Below are 21,858 nucleotides of genomic sequence, written 5' to 3'. Positions count from 1 at the left end.
ATATAATTTGACAATTAACAAAACTATCATTTAAAAAACAAATCCAAAAACAAAACAAAGACACAAAACATAGGGACTGGGGAAACTGTACTCAGTTCCTGCCTTGAAGGAGGAAGCTGACTAAAGCCATTACTATTTTAACCTTTAGAACATTCCAATGTTTCAGCACTTCAGATGTGTGTCCATTAACCAAACATAGTTTTGCTGATTGGTGTGATTTAAACAATAGCAAGAAGACTCATGATTATGCAATGTGAATAAAAGTCAAACACACTGATAACGATAATGGAATGTTTTTTATTCACTGTGCTGGACACAAAAAGCCATGTTGATAAGCCTTTAGTTCATAGTAATACATTGCACATGAAAATGACAAATATGACCAAAATTGGTACCTAGCAAAAACTTTGACCAATCAATCACTGATTGAGTTAAGCACGACTGAAAAACTCATTGCACATTCCTATATGTCCAGCAGCCCAACACCTTAGTGTGACATGAATTAGTGTGATTTAAAATAAGATATACAAATATAGAGGTCACTGTGACATAACAAAATCAACACAAGCTTTTCTTTTTATATCTTTCCTCTGAGAGGCAAAAGTGCTCAAACAAACGGAAACCCTCTGGGTATTGTCTCAAATTAGTCATCTGATCTAATCAAGCAGTACAAAAGATACCTGAAGCCTACTTAACAGCAGTCTATATGTGTTAGTAGGGCACACACACTGAATAAAGATAGCATTAAGACTGCTTTAATAAACCTTATGTTGTTTCCCCATTCATAATGTCCTACAAACATGAAACTAAATTTGTACAATCAAGTAATTGCATCATTGCAGCTATGGTCAGTTATAGTGATATAGTTCTCTTTTTTCGAGAATCCAAACTATTTCTCTAAGAAAAGAACATCAGAGGCATTTCACCAAAATACTGCAACACGATGAAATCATTTACAATTCTTATACTTTACTGAGGTTGCCACGGTGCTTCCTAATGTCTTGAGATGTGCCATTCGCTGTCGGTCAACTGCACCAGCTCATTGACCACATCAAGCAAACTGTAGTGATGCTTCCTCAGCAACCTCTGATTGAGCGGCTGGTTACTGAAACCCATCTCCTGTAAAACAGCCATCATGGAGGCATCCTCGCAGGCTGGGTCAACGGCAGGCCGCTGAAAGAGGACCAAACCAAAGTTGCTATGTTAAAGGTCACTCACATGCCAAGTCCAGGGTTCAGAGATAACAAAGAATGCAAAAAAGCCACAACGAAGTATACAATGCATGGCGCAACTCTTTAGAAATAGTACACTAGTGTTCAAAATTTGGGGTTCAGTAAGATTTTATTTCTTTTTTTAAAGAAATTAAGACTTTTATTCATCAAGGATGCATTCAAGTAATCAAAAGTGAGAGTAAACATCGTTAGAAAAGATTTATATTTCAAATAAATGCAATTTATATTCAGCAAAAAATCCTAAAAAAATATTAAGCATCACAGCTGTTTTTAACAATGATAATAATAATAATAAAAAAAAATGTTACTTGAACACCAAAACAGCACATTAAAATGATTTCTAAAGGATCGTTTGGCAATTCAGCTTTTCCATCACAGGAATAAATTACACTTTAAAATATATTAAAAATGGTTATCTTAATTTGTAATAATATTTCACAATATTACTGTTTTTATTGTATTTTTGACCAAATAAATGCAGCATTGGTGTCCGGAGCCCCTAAAGGGACACAGTGATAAATAAAAAAAAAATGAGATGGGAGGAAAAATTATGTCAATGCTTTCACATTCTCTTGCAAAATATTTGCGTTCTCCCAAGAAACTTTGCATTCGCTTGCTTGTTTTGTGAGGGAACAAAGGTTTTGCGACCAAATGCAAAGATTCTCAGAGGAACACAAAAGCACTGAAATATATTTTTTTCCCTCTTATCTCATCATTTTTTTCTATCACCATGTCCCTTTAGGTGCTCCATATTAGTGAGTTTAAGATTATAAGACAAATTACGACCCCAAACTTTTGAACGGTAGTGTAATAGACAGAAAAGTCGATATATGTTGACTGTTTATGTTCTGATGTGTCGTGCACTGATGAAGAAAAATCTAACACCTGTGCCGGTGTGCTCTGGCCTGTAAAGAGTGCTTTATAAGCAGAGGCAGCCACAGAGAGTGCTCCCTTCACCAGCCCCTCTGTCAGACCACCGTGACGTGCCCTGCAGAATAAAAACAGGAACAGAAGGTCGTGTCATAACAGTCCCGTGCCAAAAAAACAAGAGGACTCGAGAGATTAACATGGATAAATCCATCATGAAACAAGTCTATGAGAAAAACAGTCAACAAAAAAAGAAAGCCATGCTTAACATGCCTACTGTAAATAGTTTGATTATTTAAAAGAATCTAAAAAGGTGTTATGTTAACCATACTGACAAAGAAAACATGTGGTCCAACCACAGGAAAACATTGTGTGCAGAGCTACTTCCTCTTCTGCTGCATTCAAACTTTCAGAGTTAGCAAAAGGTGGATTTAAAAATGACATTTATGTAGATATCCAAAAACTGATCTTTCTTTACATTTTCTTGAAATATATGCATCCTGAAATAATTATACAATTATAATGTGATGTCTGTAATACATGCAAGCAGAAATGACCTCAGTGTGTTGTAATACCTGAGATCCTGGGAGCTGCAGGTCTCAAAGGCACTAACAGGGGCCTCTGAATGAGCTGATCTGCAACCTAGGCCAAAGAAACAACACAATTCTGTCACACCTTTTTTTTTAAGATAGCTCAAAGTTACACAACTAGTTTAGCTCAGACAATAAATACAGTCTCTTATTCTTATACAGTGGGCTTGTATGGTCTACAGAACAATATATATATATATATATATATATATATATATATATATATATATATATATATATATATATATATATATATATATATATATATATATATATATATGCCTATAACAATAATAATATTAATTCATATTTAATAATTAAATAATTTTTACTTTGAATATATTTTAACATGGTATCGTTTTTCTTGGTGAATATTTCCTACCTCACACTCAAACCTAAAAATGCTTAACACTAATTCCATAATAATAATAATAAAACTGTTTGCATTTTTTTAAATCTATTTATGTATTTGTTTATGCATATATATATATATATATATATATATATATATATATATATATATATATATATATATATATATATACACACACACACACACACACACACACACACACACACACACATTTATATGAACAAATAAATAATAAATAAATACAAACATACTTTTATTATTATTATTTTGGAATTAGTATATATTATATTATATATGTTTATTTTTTTATTTATATTTATATTCTTTTGCAGATCAGTGTCAGGTTTCCATTTTTTCCCCACAACTGCCACTATGTCAAGCTAGCAGATGAGAAAACTCACCACTTGAGTCATCCTCAGATTGGCATGATGCATTCTCTTCAGAGGCCCCTAGTCCTGACTCAAGATCATGAGATCTCACTGATCTGCAAAAGAATCATAAAGCATCATGAGATCTCACTGATCTGCAAAAGAATCATAAAGTATCATGAGATCTGCAAAAGAATCATAAAGTGATTAAAACAAAGTCCATGCATAATAAACATTCCATTCACTCTGCATTATTAATTAGTCAAAAAAGAATTTGAAAGTTCTCTAAAAGTTTTTTAACCTGTGGGTTCGAAGAGATGGGGGTGGCAAGAGAGCTATGGATGGAGGTACCATCTCTGGAATCAGAGGGGGAGTGTCCAGTATCTGAGAGGTGCACAGCATCCGGTTCAGGCTGTTTTGAAGGGCTGGAACAGGGGTGGGCTCCTCGTTCTCTCCTTCAGCCGTGCTCGGGATTTGCGGTGCTTCTGGCTCGTTAACAAGAGGGACTGCGGGCTGGGACATTGCTGAGCTATACATCGATTCTCCCAGGGGCCTGGAAGTATCGAAGCAGTCAGGCAGGATGACAATGTAGTCCTCAGATGAGGCAGAGGACACCTGGCTGCTCACCTCATCCCACTCTCCTGCTTCTTCCTCTTTATCTTGATCATTTTCATGTCCCTTGTGTTCCACTTCCTCTTCATTCTCCTCCTGTGCAGCTGGGTCGGTGTAGAGGTTTTCATTTGAGCCAATCAAAGCCTCTGAAAAGACTATGAAAATAACCAAGTGTGAATTGAAAGAAGGTACAGTTCATGCAGAAAAAAGCATGCTTATTTTTAGCAAGTCCAAGAGCGCACTGCATTTACAGTGACTTCAACACATTCATTATGTCTGTTTAAGCAACAGTGACATAAAAACAAACAACAAAAGGGAGAACATGCACACCTGGCATGACCGGTTCCTCTGTTAAGACTGGCTTTGGCACAGGTGCTGGAGCCTCAGGCCTGTTTATGATTGGCAAAGGTCTGTCATTCTTCACCTGTAATGGTCTCTCCTGAAAGCGAGCAGGGTTATGAACTGCAAAATAATTAGGAGAAAAATTAACAAAATAATAGAGGTCTGTAAAATATCTATTGGGTAAATTAAAAGTTCTTTGAGCACTAATATATCAGACAGAAACTCACCGTCATGCCTTCTCAAGTTAGGCCGAGTCCTGCGTTGAGGTTTGCGTTCTGGTTCCTCCTCGAGAGTGAGAGAACGAATCACAGTCTCGCACACAAACTGAGTCCCACTGATGTCTTCATCTCCGTCCTCATTCCCTGGAACGTCCAGAAGCTCATTCTGTCTCTGAGGCTGCAACACTAACAGAAAACAAGCCACATCACTACCAACCTTTCTTGATCCAATCACATAGGCCTTGATTCACAAATGCTTTCAACAGATCTATACATCTAGTTGCAAAATGTAAAAAACAAAATGGAGGATATTTATCCTCCAAACACATTGTTTGTTCTACTAAGAAAAAAATGTTTAGCATCATTCATTTGCAAAATCCACTTTGTTTGATGAATTCCATTCAAAAGTTTGGGGTCAATAAGATTTGTTTTTATGAAATTAATACTTTTATTTAAGCAAGGATGCATTAAATTGATTAAAAGTGACAGTAAAGACATTTGTAAAGCTACAAAAGATTTATTTTTCAAATAAATGCCTAAAATTTCCAATAATCAAAGAATCCTATTTCACATTTCCACAAAAATATTAAGCAGCACAACTATTTTCGACATTGATAATAATAAGAAATGTTTCTTGAGCACCAAATCAGCATATTAGAAGGGTCATGTGACAAATCAGCTTTTCCATGACAGGATTTCAAAATATATTAAAATCGAAAACCGTCATTTCAAATGGTAATATTTTACAATATTACTGTTTTTACTGTATTTTTGAAATAAGTAGTCTTGCTGAGTATAAGAGACTTCAAAAACATTTGAAAAATCTTACCGATCCCAAACTTTTCAATGTTAGTGTACGTGAATTACAGATTTGAGTATATAGGACCTATCCTGCTATTTAGAGAGAGATCATTTGTAGTGGTTGTTAGATGCAATTACAAACCAGCAATTCAAATTCCACATCAGATGCTCTAACCTTGAGGTTTTTTCCTGCCTGAACATCCAGCCTCGACTTTGCTTAGTCCCGTTCTGTGCTTTCCAAACAAGGGTCCATGATGAAGAGGTGGAGACACACAGGGGGTCATATCTGAGGAGATTACACAATTACTCCAAAAATGAGGCCAGACTAATTATGCACTTGACATTGAGGAACAGATTCTGCCTGAGGATATATTACATAATTGTAACCACAATGAGGCCTTACCAACTGGAGTGTTAGCTGGGACTTTCTCCAATTCTTGCACAATGTTTATATCCAGCAACTCAAAGGACAACAGATCCTGGACAACAAGACTTTGGACATTAGTTAGGCACACATCACTGAGCAAGCATAATATGTTTTTGTGTCCGACAACGTACATACCTGTGCCGTCAGTAAGTCCACAGAGGGGATGTAGTATTCTCTACGGGAGCTGGTAGACACTTCACAATCTCTGGTGCCTGACCAAAACATGCCATCTTTCCCCATCAGACAGAGATCGGTCCTCTAAAAGGGGAAGATTAAGTATTTGATGACAATCTCAGGAACTACAGTCAATACCGTTGCAACATATGGCCTTAAAAAGAAAGTATTTGAAAAGCCACAAAGGTTTAAAGTTGACTCACCAGTGATTTGCTGCAGTGGGCGCTGAGTTTCTGCCCTGCGCTTGGCACCACTACAATGCTACACCACACTCTGGGCCCAAATTGCACTCCACAGTGTGCCAGGCGCCAGTGAGACGTGTAGGTGCCCTCCAGCAGGGGCGCAACAAACGCCACACTCACCACACCGACCTGACCCGGCTGCAGAAAGGGCACTGCCACCTCTTTTTGGTCCCGTGCCCCCAGGGTCAGGTTGCCCCACATAAACTTCAACTACAAAGACAAAAGCACACATGCAAAAGCAGCCCACACTGTTTTCTTTTTTTTTTTTGCCATATATGAACTTTTAGTGGGTTTTAAAAAGTACCTTGGTATCTGAAGTCCAGCTGATGTTGCCAGTGTTCCTCATCTTCCAGTACTTGATGAACTTGGTGCCTGGCTCCAGACAAGTGCCATCTGGTAGATTCTCATCCAGAAACAAGGCAGTCATTGTGGGCACCAAGGTGGAGCAGGAGACCTTGGGACCCCTGGTTTGAGTGCACAGAGGATCATCAGAACAGCTTTGTTTCAGCGTCTGTCTTTTTCTTGAAGCTCATATCAAAAAAGTATAAAAAGGACGTAATACATAAAGGCAGCGGGTGCATTTTGAGGTAGTTCCATCCACTTGCCAGCGATAACTCAACTATAACAGACAATGTGATAATCTTGATAATGATTGTTCTGGGCTGGGCAGGGAGGCCACCCAGCCCTGACCCCTCTCAGTGTGGCCCTTACTCTGGACTGGAAGTTTGAGGGTCTGGGCACAGGGCCGGAGCTGGGGCTGGTCCTGGGCCTAGAGTCGGGGCGGGAGCGGGGGCAAGGCCCGTGCTGGCGGTCCCATTGGATGCTCCACTCCACAGCAGACCTCTCTTCTCCAGCCTCAGCTTCTTCTTGATCTCCTTCACCTCGGCCTTCAGCTGCCTCCGCTCGGCTTTCAGCCGCTGCCTCTCCGCCTTTCGCACCGTCCTGTCACCCCGCCTCAGAAACCTGAGAATGAGCCAAAATGAATCAAATTCAATTAGCAAGTATAATTATATCGCTTAACAACCATTCAGGCTAAGCAGAATGATACACTACAAAATTCTGAGCACCAAGTGTTTATTTTGGCTTGCCTGGGTTCCGGAGTAACTCCACGTTCAGGGACAGACAAAGGAGTCCTTGTTCTCTTTAGGTTGTGGCTGGGATCGTGTTTATGACTACATGGCTCACATAAGATGCAAGATGGACAAACGCTGCACATAAAAGGAGAGAAATGTTTTATATTGAGCATTACATTTGACATCTTGCTGGTCGGAAGATCTTCCTAACCCTATCCAGAGAGCTGAATCTTATATTCAAGAAACAGCTGAAAACTCTCCCATGAGCACTTAAAGTACACATGAAATCAAAATTGACCTTATTTATTTTGTTAGCTCAAATTGCTAGTTTTGTGGTGAACAATTCATCCGTGCAAGTTCACCCAAAAATGAAATTTCTGTCAATTACTGTTAATTACTCACCCTCATGTCGTTCCACACCTGTAAGACCTTCGTTCATCTTCGGAACACAAATTAAGATATTTTTGATGAAATCAGAGGGTATCTGATCCACACATAGGCAGCAACTTCATTGCACCTTTTGACATCCAGAAAAGTAGTTGGTTATTTATTGGGTATTTTAACATTCACATGGTTAAAATAGTCAACGTGACCACAGTGGTTCAACCTTAATGTTATGAAGCCACAAGAATACTTTTTGTGCGCAAAAACAAAACAAAAATAACGACTTTATTCAACAATTTGAACTGTTGTCATACATAGTGAACTCAGTGCAGGCTTCCTTGTTTACGTCCAAATGCCGGCTCATTATTGGCCGGATCCTGTGGCAGCATCACATGCATGCATCGTGCTGCTCACGTGTTCAGCTTCGGTTAATACGGAGTTGTCGCTCAGACATAAACAAGGAAACCTGCACTGAGTTCACTACGCGTTCAACACAATTGTTGAATAAAGTCGTTATTTTTGTTTTGTTTTTGCGCACAAAATGTATTCTCGTCGCTTCATAACATGGGTTGATCCACTGTAGTCACATCGACTATTTTAATCATGTTTTCAACTACTTTTCTGGACATCAAAAGGTGCAATGAAGCTGCTGCCTATGTGTGGATCAGATACCCTCTGATTTCATCAAAAATATCTTAATTTGTGTTCCGAAGATGAACAAAGGTCTTACGGGTGTGGAATGACATGAGGGTGAGTAATTAATGACAGAAATTTCATTTTTGGGTGAACTAAACCTTTAAAGTTGGCATTAAACGGAAGTTGTGATAGCATTTTCTTCTTTAGTGTGATGTATATATTGAAGTGAAATGGCTCTTAAACAAACAAACAAACAAAAAAAATGTAGAGCAGGAATTGATTTTGTCCATTGGGAATTGACTGGATTATCGCCAGTAAACACATCATCAGAGTAGTTGAGGGGAAGTTATTTTGATGAAAGATTATGAGGGCACATGAATTTAAAAAAATTATGATGTGCACAGATAAATCATTTATAATAAATACTGTAATATTCTATAAAAAATAAATGGTCAGTTTTGATTTCTTTAACTGCATCCTGCTGGGGAAAAAATCTCTATACTTTCACTAGCATGTACTATTCTGAATGATGTTTGAACAATGTTGTATTGCTAGCATTCTCATATTATTGCCAATTTAAGATGAATCTTTTATTGTATTCCTCATTTGTAAGTCACTTTTGATTGAAGAGTTAGTTCACCCAAAAATTAAAATAATGTAATTTATTACTCACCCTCATGCCTTTCCACACCCGTAAGACCTTCGTTCATCTTCGGAACACAAATTAAGATATTTTTGTTGAAATCCGATGGCTCAGTTTGGCCTGCATAGCCAGCAATGACACTTCCTCTCTCAAGATCCATTAATGTACTAAAAACATATTTAAATCAGTTCATGTGAGTACAGTGGTTCAATATTAATATTATAAAGTAACGAGAATATTTTTGGTGCACCAAAAAAACAAAATAACGACTTATAAAGTGATGGTCGATTTCAAAACACTACTTTCATTAATCTTCGGAGTGTTATGAATCTTTTTTGTCGAATCATGATTCGGATCGCGTGTCAAACCGCCAAACTGCTGAAATCACGTGACTTTGGCGCTCTGAACCGCTGATTCAACACAAAAGATTCATAACGTTCCGAAGCTTCACGAAGCAGTGTTTTGAAATCAGCCATCACTATATAAGTCGTTATTTTTTTTTTTTTTGGTGCTCAAAAAATTTTCTTGTCGCTTTATAATATTAATATTGAACCACTGTACTCACATTAACTGATTTAAATATGTTTTAGTACATTTTTGGATCTTGAGAGAGGAAGTGTCATTGCTGGCTATGCAGGCCTCACTGAGCCATTGGATTTCAACAAAAATATCTTACTTTGCGTTTCGAAGATTAACGAAGGTCTTACGGGTGTGGAACAGCATGAGGGTGAGTAATAAATTACATTATTTTCATTTTTGGGTGAACTAACCCTTTAAAGTGTCTGTTAAATGAATAAATAATAAACACATCCTGTGTTTCAGTTTCTCAAATAGTGTGTAATTAATAAATATTCTTGAAAAGAGGCATTAGTAAAACAAGTTTTAGGACATTCTCACCTGCACTGATATCCTCCCCCAGTGGCTGGTCCTTTGCAGCTACTGCAATTTGGAGTTGAACTAGAGGCCCTTAGCGTGGTGGAGCTTGTAGCTTTCTGAGTGCCAGAGGTGCTTGGCTCCTCTGTGGGAGGATCCAAGGCTCTGTGTGTGCAACACTGGCCAGAAAACTCACTGCACATCCTGTCCACCACCTCCCTCACCACTTGATCTTTGAACTGCAAGGTAGATTGAGAACACTTGCAAAAATTTGGACCAGCTAAAGAAAAGACCTATGAAAGACCAATAAAATTATCAGTTTGACATTTTTTAAAGAAACAGTACCCTGTCCATGTAGGATTTGAACCACGCTGGGACTGCTTCCTCCTCGGTTTTCATCCCTTTGTTTTCTTTGGCCACAGCCTGTTTAAGGAAAACAACAAAAACAGTTTTTCTCAGTCTGAAATGTTCTTGCAATAAGCCAGTCCATTAGTATTCACAAAATTTTGTTACAAGATATGCATGAACTAATAAACAGCTCACGCTATAAAGATAGCGTAGGTGTCAAATTCAAGGCCCACAGGCCAAATTCATTTCAAGTGGCCTTCAAGTTCGTTTCTGAAATGTATGCATGAAACGCCTCGGTTATCACTTCTCAGTTAACGCTTTTCATTTAGTGCTTTCCTTGTGATTATTAACCCTCTGATGCATATGATCACACCAGTGCCTTGACAACGTTGTGCGTGACATGATCTACTGCTACATTTCTGCTTTTTAACTTTTTTTTTTTTACACTTATGTCCTTGGAAGCAACAATAATCATACAGCGCTAAGTAACAGCTTGATGCGTCCAAGCTTGACAGCTTGAGCTCCAATGTATAAATATGTGGAGTTTGTTATTGTCATCAACCAAAGCGTAACATTTTTTTATAACTAAAAAAAGGCTTATAGGCAAGAAATTAAACTGTAATTTTGAACTTATGAAATTATCTGTATGCAGCACATACTTACACTACACCCAAAATCACCAGAATTGAATGCTTTGGTGCCGTTTTAAAGAAAAATGCTCCAGAAATGCCCCTTATAATAAGTAATGATACTGGTCTTAGATTTTCAGTCAACCCTTTTGAGGGTACAGATAATGCTCACATGGCCCAGGCAGAAGTTTGACACCCCGGCACATAGTATGTTTTATTACAAGATCGCAAACTGCTTACCGTGTCCCGCTCGGGGGTCACCTGGGTCTCCTTGTCTGCCATCTTGACCCTTGCTCGATACGGTGGAGCTGGTCTAGGATCTATTTTTAGTTCCTTCAGCTCTGGCTTCACTGCACCACCCTCTGCCTGACCCTTCATCTTATAGACATTCATGTGTAGCTGGTTGGCTTGCTTAAATGAACTCTAAATTAAAAAAAAAAAAAAAAAAAAAAGACATCTTGTTTAAAGCCTTTTTTTTTTTTACATTGATAATTAAAAATAAAATTAAAAAAAAAAAAAAATTCTCTTTGTCCAAATGACAAAACTTTGTACAGTGGTTAACACTTTCTAGATCTACAAATAAAAAAATGGAGTGATATCTAGTTTTTATGTTAGTGTAGGGAAAAAAAGAGACCCCAGGCAACAAAATGTAATTTTGTAACAAAATAATTGTTTAAAAAAAAAAAAAAATTTAATTTCACTCTGTTTATTAATGTTTTTACTTCATATTTGTGCAGTTTTTGGAGGATTTATCATATCTTTTAAATTTATATAAATAAATAAAAATATATTTTGTTAAATAGGTTTTTATACAAAAAGAGCTTTTTATGTAACATTCACTTTATAAAAGACCCACATTTCTAACTTTCATTCATGGGGATGACATGGATAATTTGACATGGTTTAGTGTAAGATTTTTGCCCATCTTTTGGAAAATACAGTTTTAAAAGTAAAAAAATTATCACTTTTACCAGTAGACGGCTGCAGAGCTCGACTATTTGCTATGTGCTATTTGACTAACTGAAAGACATCTTTTCACAAGTATTTTTCAGTTGGATTTATATCTACATATTATGAAATCACAATTATGACAATAAAAATTACTTTCAGTCAAAGTTCAGCATTTTTAAAAAAAAAAAAATAAGTTTTTCAATAATGTTGATTTTGAGATGAATTTTGTCCATTTTCTAAGCGGGGTCTCATCATAATGTAACAATATTGAAAAACTGACTTCTGCACAAATGTGGAGTAAAAACATTAATAAACAGAGTAAAATTACACTTGTTAAAAAAAAAATAATAATAATTTGTTACAAAATTACATTTTGTTGCCTGAGTGTACACCCCAAACGAAGACCACACAAGGGTTAATACAGCATGGGCCTCAGTGGAGTAGACTTGCTCATGCATCACAAAAATGATTGAATAAAATATTTATGTTCTTACCTTTAGAGCTTCTGTATATTCATCTGCAATGTTGTCAAATAATAAAAACAAATTTATTATGACATCAATATTGCAACACTACAGAAAACATATTTTGTGAAAACCATTAATTATTACAAACCTTGACTGTTTATGCACACCTGTAAAAATAAATGAACAATGTCAATAGAAGTACCTTTGAAATTAGATTTATAACAGTAGTTTACTGAGTTTGTCATACTTGTATGTTAAAAGGACAAGCCATCAATGTAACCTGTAAAACTATGAAATCAAAAATAAATTGAAAACTCGTTATTAAACTGATTTATTTACCTCCTCGTTGTCCTCGTCAAAATATTTCACTTGAAAATGGCTCAAGCCGAATGTAGTTTTAATCTAGAAGTTATAAAAAGGCATAAAGTCAGCTAACAATGTAAACAAACACCAACAAGAACCGCAGTTTTTTTTTAAGACATCGAAGAGTTACATGCAGATCAGCGTGAAAAACAATATCCTCCAACGTTACTCTTTATTTACAAGCCGTCATCTGATTTATGGCTGAACAGAAAGGTCAAGAGCAAATGACAGATATTGTTGCAATTTAGATCACTGAGATTTGTATAAAAGACCCAACTGAGATATATGTTATGATACATCTGCTATGATAGGATTAAATGTTTTGACTGAAGGTTAAACGTATTATACTCCCGGTTGAGGTTTGTTTGTGTAGGCCTCAGCTACGGCCTTCCAGGACCAAGAAATGTAAACGTCCCCACATAAACGCCACACAGCAAGGCATAATGACTCCTTACCCAGGCCTCCACAGTCTCCCACTGTGCTTTGTTCGTGTCCAAGACTGGAAATTTCTTCACGTTGCCCCTAAAGTTCACTTTGACAGTGACGGGGAGGTTCATGACTGTGAGCCAGAGTCACTTGACACGTTTGATGCGGGGATATGATGCTCTAAAAATGCCCGTGGTGGTGTCAACACTGTGAGACTTGTCTTTTGCGTTCTTGTTTACATCGCTAGATTCGTACACGCCCCCAACACACGTCACAGGAAGTGTCTCACGTCCTGGTCCTAACTAAATATTTTTTATTATCATTACCGAATATTATCATAAAACATATTTAAATAGTTCGTGGAAGTATTTTATCGGTTAATATTGTGATTTAAATAAACAATATTTTTACAGACGAAAATATGACGCACGCATGCACATACGTCTTTCGAAGTCGACGCGAACATAGATATATACACATAGATATCGTTATAGCAATAGTTGCGCTGCTGATTACATTCTTACGTCGATGCGACCACTATATTTCATTGACTTGGTTTTGTCATGAATACCAGATGATTCAAAATGTATCAAAATAAAAATGAATGAAGATGAAATGTTCCCACACGACAGCGCTGAAGTGATTTCTATGTATTCACTTCTACGGTCTCGAAGCCTTTGCGTCATCTAGAAGCGCTCAAGTGCCTTGTGGCTGACAGCAGTTAGTGAGCCACACGGTTAGTTAATGCTTTTAGGACAATCCCTCATTTTTCTCATTTATTGAATTAATACGATGTCTTCGCTTCTTAAGGTGGACAATGAGATCAAGACAAAGGTAAATGTCTCACTGCTTACCTTATTTAAATAAGGAGCACTTAGATGAACTGTTTGTAAATGTTAGCTTGCGGCTAGCCGGCTTGCTCGTGAGTCACCTCGTGAGCGCGTTAGCTAACTTTTACACGCACATATGCTTGTAAAATCACTTCTGTTTTAAATACATATTGTGATAAAGTATATGCGGATTATATTTTTCAAATCTTCATGGGGAAGCCAGAGCTCCCACATGCGCGGTGGAGTCAGCGTGAACCGCGAGTGTGGATGAAGCGTGTTTTTAGCACAGCAGCATGTTGCCGCGGTAGAAATGCACAACTGCTTCAGTCCCGATTTTTGACTTTACAGTCGTTGATTATGTTAGCAAGGGATCACGGCGAAGACGGTGAGGATAACAAGTCATGGGATGGTGGGAAGCGGCACGATTATATGCTACATGTTGACAACATTTAGCATCCCAAAATAGAAGGGCCGCCCGTTGTTTTATTTATTTATTTATTTAAGAGTGAATGGCTTTTAATAGTTATTTAGATGTTTTAATAGTTATATGTGAATATTTCTTGTCTTGCCAGGTTGACGCTTTCAGGGAACGAATTACAGCAGAGGTAAGGTACTGCACTTACCGAGAGTTTTTGTATGAACATTTCTTTTACAATTGGGCAGCTTACGGTTTAATTATTCAAAATTAGGCTGAGGATTTGGTTGCAAACTTTTTCCCGAAGAAATTGCTAGAACTGGACCAGTTTTTGAAGGTAAGTAAGTGTTTAATCATAGATTATGATGCATTCTTTAAATTCACTTCTTCAGATGTACTAAACAGCATTTTTACTGTCGTGTCTTTTTTTAGGATCCCACAATTAATATCCGTGAACTGAAAGAAATTCATTCAGAGATCAATCTGACGGTGCCAGACCCAATTCTACTTACAGACATCCATGATGGGCTTGAGGGGGTAAGAAGTCAAGCGTATTAAAGGATTAGTTCCCTTTCAAATAAAACTTTCCTGATAATTTACTCACCCCCATGTCATCCAAGATGTTCATGTCTTTCTTTCTTAAGTCGAAAAGAAATTAAGGTTTTTGATGAAAACATTCCAGGATTATTCTCCTTATAGTGGACTTCAATGGCCTCCAAACGGTTGAAGGTCAAAATTACAGTTTCAGTGCAGCTTTAAACAATACCAGACGAGGAATAAGGGTCTTATGTAGTGAAACGATCGGTCATTTTCTAAAAAAATATAACTGTATATGCTTTATATAAACAAATGATCGTCTTGCATGTGCTTCCGCTTTCCGTATTCTTCAAAAAGCTTACGCTGTATGTCCTATGCCTTCCTTGTTCAACTTACGGAACGAACGTGGCGCCAGTTCCATGTTTTCTGTAAGTTGAATAGGGAAGGCGTAGGACATACAGCGTAAGCTTTTTGAAGAATACGGAAAGCGGTCTGGCAGAAGCACTTGCAATGTGATCATTTGTGTTTAAAAGGCATATATAGTTGTATTTTTTTGTAAAAAATGATCGATTGTTTCACTAGATAAGACTCTTATTCTTCGTCTGGTATCGTTTAAAGCCCTTTGAAGCTGCACTGCACTAATTTTGACGTTCAACTATTTGGAGACCATTGAAGTCCATTATAAGGAGAATAATCTTGGAATGTTTTCATTAAAAATCTTAATTTCTTTTCGACTGAAGAAAGAAAGACATGAACATCTTGGATGACATGGGGGTGAGTAAATTATCAGGGAATTTTCATTCAGAAGTGAACTAATCCTTTAATTCATCAGTCAAAAAGCAGATCAAGTTGAAAGAGTGATATAAAGTCGCTGAACTGGATACAAAAAAAATTGGCAGCAGCTATTTACGTTAAGTGCAAATAGCAATAGATGCTATTTACACTAAGTGAAAATAGCAGCATTTTCTTAGCGATACACTATTTACACTAGGTGAACAGAGCAATAGATTCTATTTACACCAAGTAAAAGTATCAGTTCTTTGCAATAAGAGTAAATAGTAGTTAGATGCTTTCGATACTTTATATTTGGCAGATACTATTTGAACCTCAGTATTTTTGTACAGTAACATGATGCAATAATATCAGAGTGTAAATGATTATATTTATTAAAAATTATTAAATGGATTCTGCCTTATTGGGAGAAAACAAAAAATGTCTTTTTTTAAAACTAAAACTGGCCCAATCAGACATTGGTGGGCGGAGCTAGTGTAAATAGCATTTGCCAACAAGGGATGCTATTTGCACTTGGTGTAACTAGACACTCTGGGGAAAAAATAGGCTTTTGTTGCTTTGTGCAAAACATTTTGGAAGATTGTTTCTGCCACGGAATAAAAAATAAGCTAAATGTAACTTTTTATCTCACAATTGACTTTTTCCTCTCACAATTCTGAGAACAGTCAGAACTGTGAGTTTATATCTGGCTTTTTTTCCCCTCAGAATTGTGATATATGAACTCGAGGGGGGAAAAAGTTGCAGTTACCTTTTTATTCTGTGGTGGAAATAAGCTTCCATACATGAAACAAAAAGATCAGTCAGTAACCTTGAAATATTTTCTTAATAGCAAAATGCTAAGAAGAGGAAACTCGAAGATGGTGCAGGAGATGACAAAGGTGAGTTTTCCTGCCTAAGAAAGTAGTGTCTTTAATTTGGCAAGTGATTAAAGTAAGTTTGAAATGCCAAAAACATTATCCTGTTTTCTGTTTGTAGTTGGCGGGACCAAGGTCTTTGTCATGCCTGGTGGAATGATGAAAAGCAATGGCAAATTGGTGGAGGTGATTGAAAAGGTCAAACCTGAAATCAGAACTCTCATAGAAAAGTGCAACACGGTAGGTCCATGTAACCATAGTCTCAGGCATGCTGTCTCTCATTAAAAGTGCTCTGGGTAAATGTCCTTTCCTTCGTTTTCTAGGTCAAGATGTGGGTTCAGTTGTTAATCCCAAGAATAGAAGATGGCAACAATTTTGGTGTCTCAATTCAGGTATGGTGCCACATTCTTCAGTTCTTTATTTGCATGCAATTAGCTACATTTGTTGTAGGCAGATTAGGACAAGCAGTAATTCCTCGGTAAATTTTGGTGTTTAAAAAGAATCAATAAGGAAGCTTTGGTCCTGTCAGGCAATTACCTGGTTGTGATTCTGTTTATCTTCACTTTCTACAGGAGGAGACGGTTGCTGAACTCAGAACAGTGGAAGGAGAAGCAGCTTCTTTCTTAGATCAGATATCCAGGTACATCACGGTTAGCCAGAAAAGATTTACATTCAGACTGTTTTTATTCTTCACATTTTTTAAATACTATCTTTTGCAGGTATTACATCACAAGGGCAAAGCTGGTTTCCAAAATAGCAAAATACCCTCATGTTGTAAGTCATATCTTCAGTACACACACATAGCAGTTAGATCAGGAATACACTAGTTATTTAATATATGCATAATGTATATTTTTACTTTTTATAGGAGGATTATCGTCGCACAGTGACCGAGATTGATGAGAAGGAATACATCAGCCTCAAGATTATAGTGTCAGAGCTGAGAAATCAATATGTAAGTATTTCTGTAACAAATATATAATTATGCAAATGATTTTGAAGATTATCTTTGATTTAAAGTGTAGAAATACTGCATATATGTGCTGTCATGGGTGTAGTTGTGATTACTGTTTTAATAAATCAAACTTGTCTCGCAGGTAACATTACATGACATGATCCTGAAGAACATCGAGAAGATCAAGAGGCCGAGGAGCAGCAATACCGATGCTCTGTACTAAGATCACCCACCCCTTTCGTTCTTGGCCCGTTGTTCCACCATTTGGAGCTAGCTTTAGCCTTCAGATGGTTCTAGAGCAGTCCTGTCACCCATTATATCCAGGCCAAGAGAGGGACCGCTCAATCAGGCCTGATAGAACATGCCACTTAAGATAGAATTGTAAAATATGGTCACTATTTTAAACACTTTAAAATGAAGCCCTTTTTGATTTTTCTTTTCTTTCTTAGCGGACAGTGTAAATGTATAAAGGCAGAGCCTGAACATGCGTCCCGAGAAAACTGTCTCAGATTTGGTTTTCTTTAATTAAAGAAACATTTCAACATTGGGTTTCATTTTTTTATCTTTTGCAAAGCCAAATTCCATGTAGTTCTGTTTTTAAGTCCATTTCAGGTGTTTCTGAGCCTCCTTCGGGGGTTTGAATATGGATGATGATGGTCGGTTTCTCCGGTCGAGAAGCAGAGAAGCTCTTATTGATGCTGTATTTCATTTAAGCAGTTTACGTTGTTCATCTAAAATGTACATGTAGGAAGCAAGGCGGTTCATCTGCAAGATTTTATTTGGAGTGTGAGCTGACAGTTGTTATTACATGATGGAATATTATATTTTCTTTTGAAATGACTGATTCATCAGATTCTGGAAGCTTTTTATGGGTTTCTTTGTCCAGTTTTAAGAGTGATACATTTTGCTGAATAAACTATTGTTTTTACAATACACGTAAGGCACGTACTTAACTGCCATTCTTGTGATGTGCTTTTGTCCTGAATATTTTTACTCCTTGTTCCATATTAAAGAACTAGCATTGCACTAGAATTGTAGTCCATGTATGAATACAAGTAGTCCAAAGTAGAAAAGCTCTTTATTTTTCTTTTTACTAAAGCATACTGTGGTATGACAGGTCATTTCCTTTGAGTAATATCTGCTGAATTGGTTAGTCTATACTACCAACTACTGTCAACTAAACATTTTCAAATAGAAATGCAGAGTCAAGAAGAAAACGCATCTCAACATATAGAATAACTCCTAACAACCAGTAGATGGCTTTTTCAAGATGCTGCCACAGCCTAAATTGTGAATGAAAAATGTATTCAGTAATTTGTGCTGTTGAAATGGATCACAGTCTTAACATGATCAATGAGATAAACTGGAAAAGAAGTTTCAAAACTACAAATGTTTTTTATATGTACACCGTTTGTGTAAATGTGGCTTATGCTTGAAGAAATAAAAAAAAATTAGATTTAGATATGCCTAAATTTAGTGTACACTGATAATTTAATATAAAAAACACAAAACATGCAAGACAAATTATTTGGTCTTTTTTTTAGTTCTACCATTTCTAGAAATGAACTAAAATCCAATTTTACTTAAAGAGATAGTTCACACTAACATGAAAATTAAGTCACCCTTGGGTGGCCTTGTGCCATATGCCCTTCTTTCTTTTATGGACCACAAAAGGAAAATAAAAAATAATAAAAAATGTCCGGTCTGCGCTCGTCCATATAGTTGCAGTGAATAGTGGAACCGTGATGTCACTTTGTTGGCCAATGGGCAGATGGCAGATACAAAAACCCAATAGGATTTTCCCATAGGCTTCTGGATTGTTGCAAAAAAATAAGCTCTGTGATCAACAAAAGTTTATGATACTTAAACGTTTTGTCCATCAAGATAATTTACACAGATGAACAATTAAAAGGCTAATGGTAGGCTACAAGCGAACTACACCACAGTCGCACAATTTCAACGTCACCAACACTAAGCTTTCGACAACTCTTTCAGTCTTTATCTAAAAACATTTTCCCAGAAATTTTTAATTAGACTAGTTTGTAAGAGCGCATAACTAGCCTATAAAAGCAGACTGAGCTTACCTGTTCGCTGCGATGACGTTTAATGTCACCGACAGCCTCCGTAGTCCAATTTAGCCACTTGATAGCAACTTTAATTTTCAAGATGTAATGGCTTAAAAAAATCATGAGTAGGTTAATACTGCTAGAATAAACGTGAAAATCAGCTTGTGTTAACCACAGACCTTATTTCAGCCATTTAATCAAATACCCATTCAAAAAACCCATTGACTTTGGAATGATGGACCAGAAGTGCTAAAATGTTAACTTGCTTCTGGTTTTTGGCCTACAAAACTGCATCATAATTCCACCACTCAATAGCGATGAGCACACTGCATAGCTGTGCACTGAAGACCAACGGCCAAGTTCAGGATTTTCATTAAATTTTATATCGTATACCCCCAGAACACCCCCAGAATATACAATATAAGTTACATGGGATCATTCTGTGATCCTTTTGCATCTTTTAAAGAAGCTTGATGCTCATCTCTATTCACTGCCATTATATCAACAAGCGCAAGCAGGACATTTTTTTTTTTACAAATTCTCCTTTTGTGGTCCATAAAAGAAAAAAGGGCATACGGCATTAAAGCAGCGCCAGGGTGAGTAATTTATAACTTAATTTTCATTTTAGGGTGAACGGTCCCTTTAACTCTTTTTATAATCTACTCATTTACAATTTCTAAACAATGATGTGTTAAAGTGTTATAACCCTGGAAATTCTGTGATCTTCACAAAAAGCAAACCTAAAAGAGAAAACAAAAAAAAAACAAAATTAACACCAGTTTGAACAATATACTAAGGCTGCATCTGAAATCGCATACTTCCTACTATATAATAGGTGAAAAACAGTATGTGACAAAAGAGGTATGTATGTCCAAATTCATAGCACTCATAAAAGAGTATGCAAAATGTACCCAGATGACCTACTACTTCCAGCGAGATTCTGAAGTGTGCATACAATGGACACTTTACTATAACATGAGGCCACTGGAGAGAAATTGTGGATGGCTGTGAAAAAATGCAACTAACCTTGGTAGGTCACATGATAAGCATGATTAAGGTAGTATGCCCAGATTACATTTATACTACACACATTCATACTATATAGATAGAACATACTTTTTTTTTTTTTTTTTTTTTTTTTTTGCAGTCGTGAAGTAATTACTTATTCAAAAGAAGTATCTACTCAAGAGAGTATACGATTTAGGATGCAGCCTCTGTGTGAATCTAAAATAATGCTGCCATATTTCTTTGTAGTTGCAATCATTTCCAGCAGGTGTCAGCATGGAGGAATTGGATTTAATGCTGAAGCAATTTTGAAAACTTTTTAAACTTTAATACAGTGATAAAGTTCATTCATCAAGTACAATGGCTTTTGTAACTTTAACAATACGTTAATACACTTTACATTTATTTCCCACTCTCAGTTTAAGAAAGTTAGAGAGCTGTTCTTGTTTATATCCTATGCACTGTAAAAAAATAAAAAATAAATAAAAGTTGAGAAAACTTAAAAGTTTAAGGCAACAAACTTCAGCAGATTTTTGAGTTCTCAACTTGTTGTATACAGTTTATACAACAAAAAGTTGAGAAAACTCAAAACTTCCTACAAAAACAAGTTGAGAAAACTCAAAAATCTGCTGAAGTTTGTTGCCTTAAACTTTTAAGTTTTCTCAACTTCTGATTTTTTACAGTGTGGTCAATGATCATGTAGAATGATTCTGTGAATACAAGTACCTCATAGAATATAAGCAGGATGCAAAAACTCCTTGGGGACTATGCCGATGGCACCGTCTCGCTCCCCGACCCACCATCCATGGATGTTGTATTCCTAGTTTAGAAAAACAAAAATACAGAACATTATGTGAGGATTTTTAACCTCAGGTGTAATTCATTACATTAGAGAGTCTAGTTTTTGTTTTAGAATTCAAAAACTGAACATTCATATATGTTCACTGTATATTCGTATTCAGTCTTGTCAGAAAAATCTGCTGAATGTCTCAGCAGAGCCTTTAAACTGCATGTAAAAGAAAGTGTAAAAATGTTTTTAATAGAACAAAATGACATGCACCTGCATAAAGCCATTGAAATGCAAATATAAATGTTAATTTAATCTTAAAACACCAATTTAGTCATTTCTAAGTATGATGATTATGTTGTTAGAAGTTAGAGGTAATAACTGCCGCCAGAGATATTGACATTTATGGACTAGGAATTGGAGAAACAAGGATTTAACATTGGTGCTTGGATGTGCAAATGTTTATCTTTGGGTGCTGGAACCGCATGACAGGGTAAGCTATTTTGATGTCTTGAGCGAAGCAGATTCACTCAATTCACTCCTCTCCAAAATCAAATACATATAAGAGCTAGTCCAGG

At 36.6% G+C, this 21,858-nt stretch overlaps 3 protein-coding genes across 4 annotated transcripts in view; 1 reads left to right on the top strand and 2 right to left on the bottom strand.

Moving 5' to 3' along the window:
* Window positions 1-277: 277 nt before the first annotated feature.
* On the bottom strand, window positions 278-13,301 carry nbr1a (NBR1 autophagy cargo receptor a). Of its 2 annotated transcripts, XM_048171082.1 has the most exons (21): window positions 13,069-13,301; window positions 12,590-12,652; window positions 12,399-12,417; window positions 12,278-12,300; window positions 11,073-11,255; window positions 10,201-10,278; window positions 9,880-10,094; window positions 7,335-7,454; window positions 6,958-7,209; window positions 6,551-6,710; window positions 6,208-6,456; window positions 5,966-6,088; window positions 5,807-5,882; window positions 5,579-5,689; window positions 4,612-4,788; window positions 4,373-4,504; window positions 3,732-4,197; window positions 3,464-3,546; window positions 2,675-2,741; window positions 2,118-2,220; window positions 278-1,173 (listed from the first exon to the last, which is right to left on the bottom strand). In XM_048171082.1, exons 1-21 carry the CDS (start codon window positions 13,168-13,170, stop codon window positions 994-996), a joined length of 2,982 nt encoding a protein of 993 aa, XP_048027039.1. In that variant the 5' UTR covers window positions 13,171-13,301; the 3' UTR covers window positions 278-993. The 2 variants fall into 2 exon arrangements, with proteins under 2 accessions (XP_048027039.1, XP_048027040.1); XM_048171083.1 differs by lacking the exons at window positions 278-1,173; window positions 2,118-2,220; window positions 2,675-2,741 and having other exon boundaries at window positions 3,481-3,585.
* Window positions 13,302-13,564: 263 nt separating this feature from the next.
* Window positions 13,565-18,355, top strand: psme3 (proteasome activator subunit 3). The gene is made up of 11 exons (XM_048171084.1): window positions 13,565-13,873; window positions 14,442-14,474; window positions 14,559-14,621; window positions 14,717-14,821; window positions 16,443-16,491; window positions 16,589-16,707; window positions 16,791-16,859; window positions 17,040-17,107; window positions 17,187-17,241; window positions 17,336-17,422; window positions 17,565-18,355. The coding sequence occupies exons 1-11, from the start codon at window positions 13,832-13,834 to the stop codon at window positions 17,643-17,645; spliced, it is 771 nt and encodes a 256-aa protein (XP_048027041.1). The 5' UTR covers window positions 13,565-13,831; the 3' UTR covers window positions 17,646-18,355.
* A 1,493-nt stretch (window positions 18,356-19,848) lies between these two features.
* skap1 (src kinase associated phosphoprotein 1) overlaps window positions 19,849-21,858 on the bottom strand; it is a 34,935-nt gene continuing 32,925 nt past the window's right edge. Inside the window, exons 12-13 of the mRNA XM_048171081.1 lie at window positions 21,220-21,313; window positions 19,849-20,228 (exon numbers count right to left, since the gene is read on the bottom strand). Coding sequence (XP_048027038.1) covers window positions 21,221-21,313 — 93 coding nt within the window. The 3' untranslated portion in view covers window positions 19,849-20,228; window position 21,220. The remainder of the gene's footprint in view (window positions 20,229-21,219; window positions 21,314-21,858) is intronic.

The sequence above is a fragment of the Megalobrama amblycephala genome, linkage group LG20, assembly GCF_018812025.1.
Source record: "Megalobrama amblycephala isolate DHTTF-2021 linkage group LG20, ASM1881202v1, whole genome shotgun sequence".
NCBI lineage: Eukaryota > Metazoa > Chordata > Actinopteri > Cypriniformes > Xenocyprididae > Megalobrama > Megalobrama amblycephala.
The sequence above is the reverse complement of the archived record's forward strand: the minus strand, read 5'-3'. Positions and strand labels throughout refer to the sequence as shown.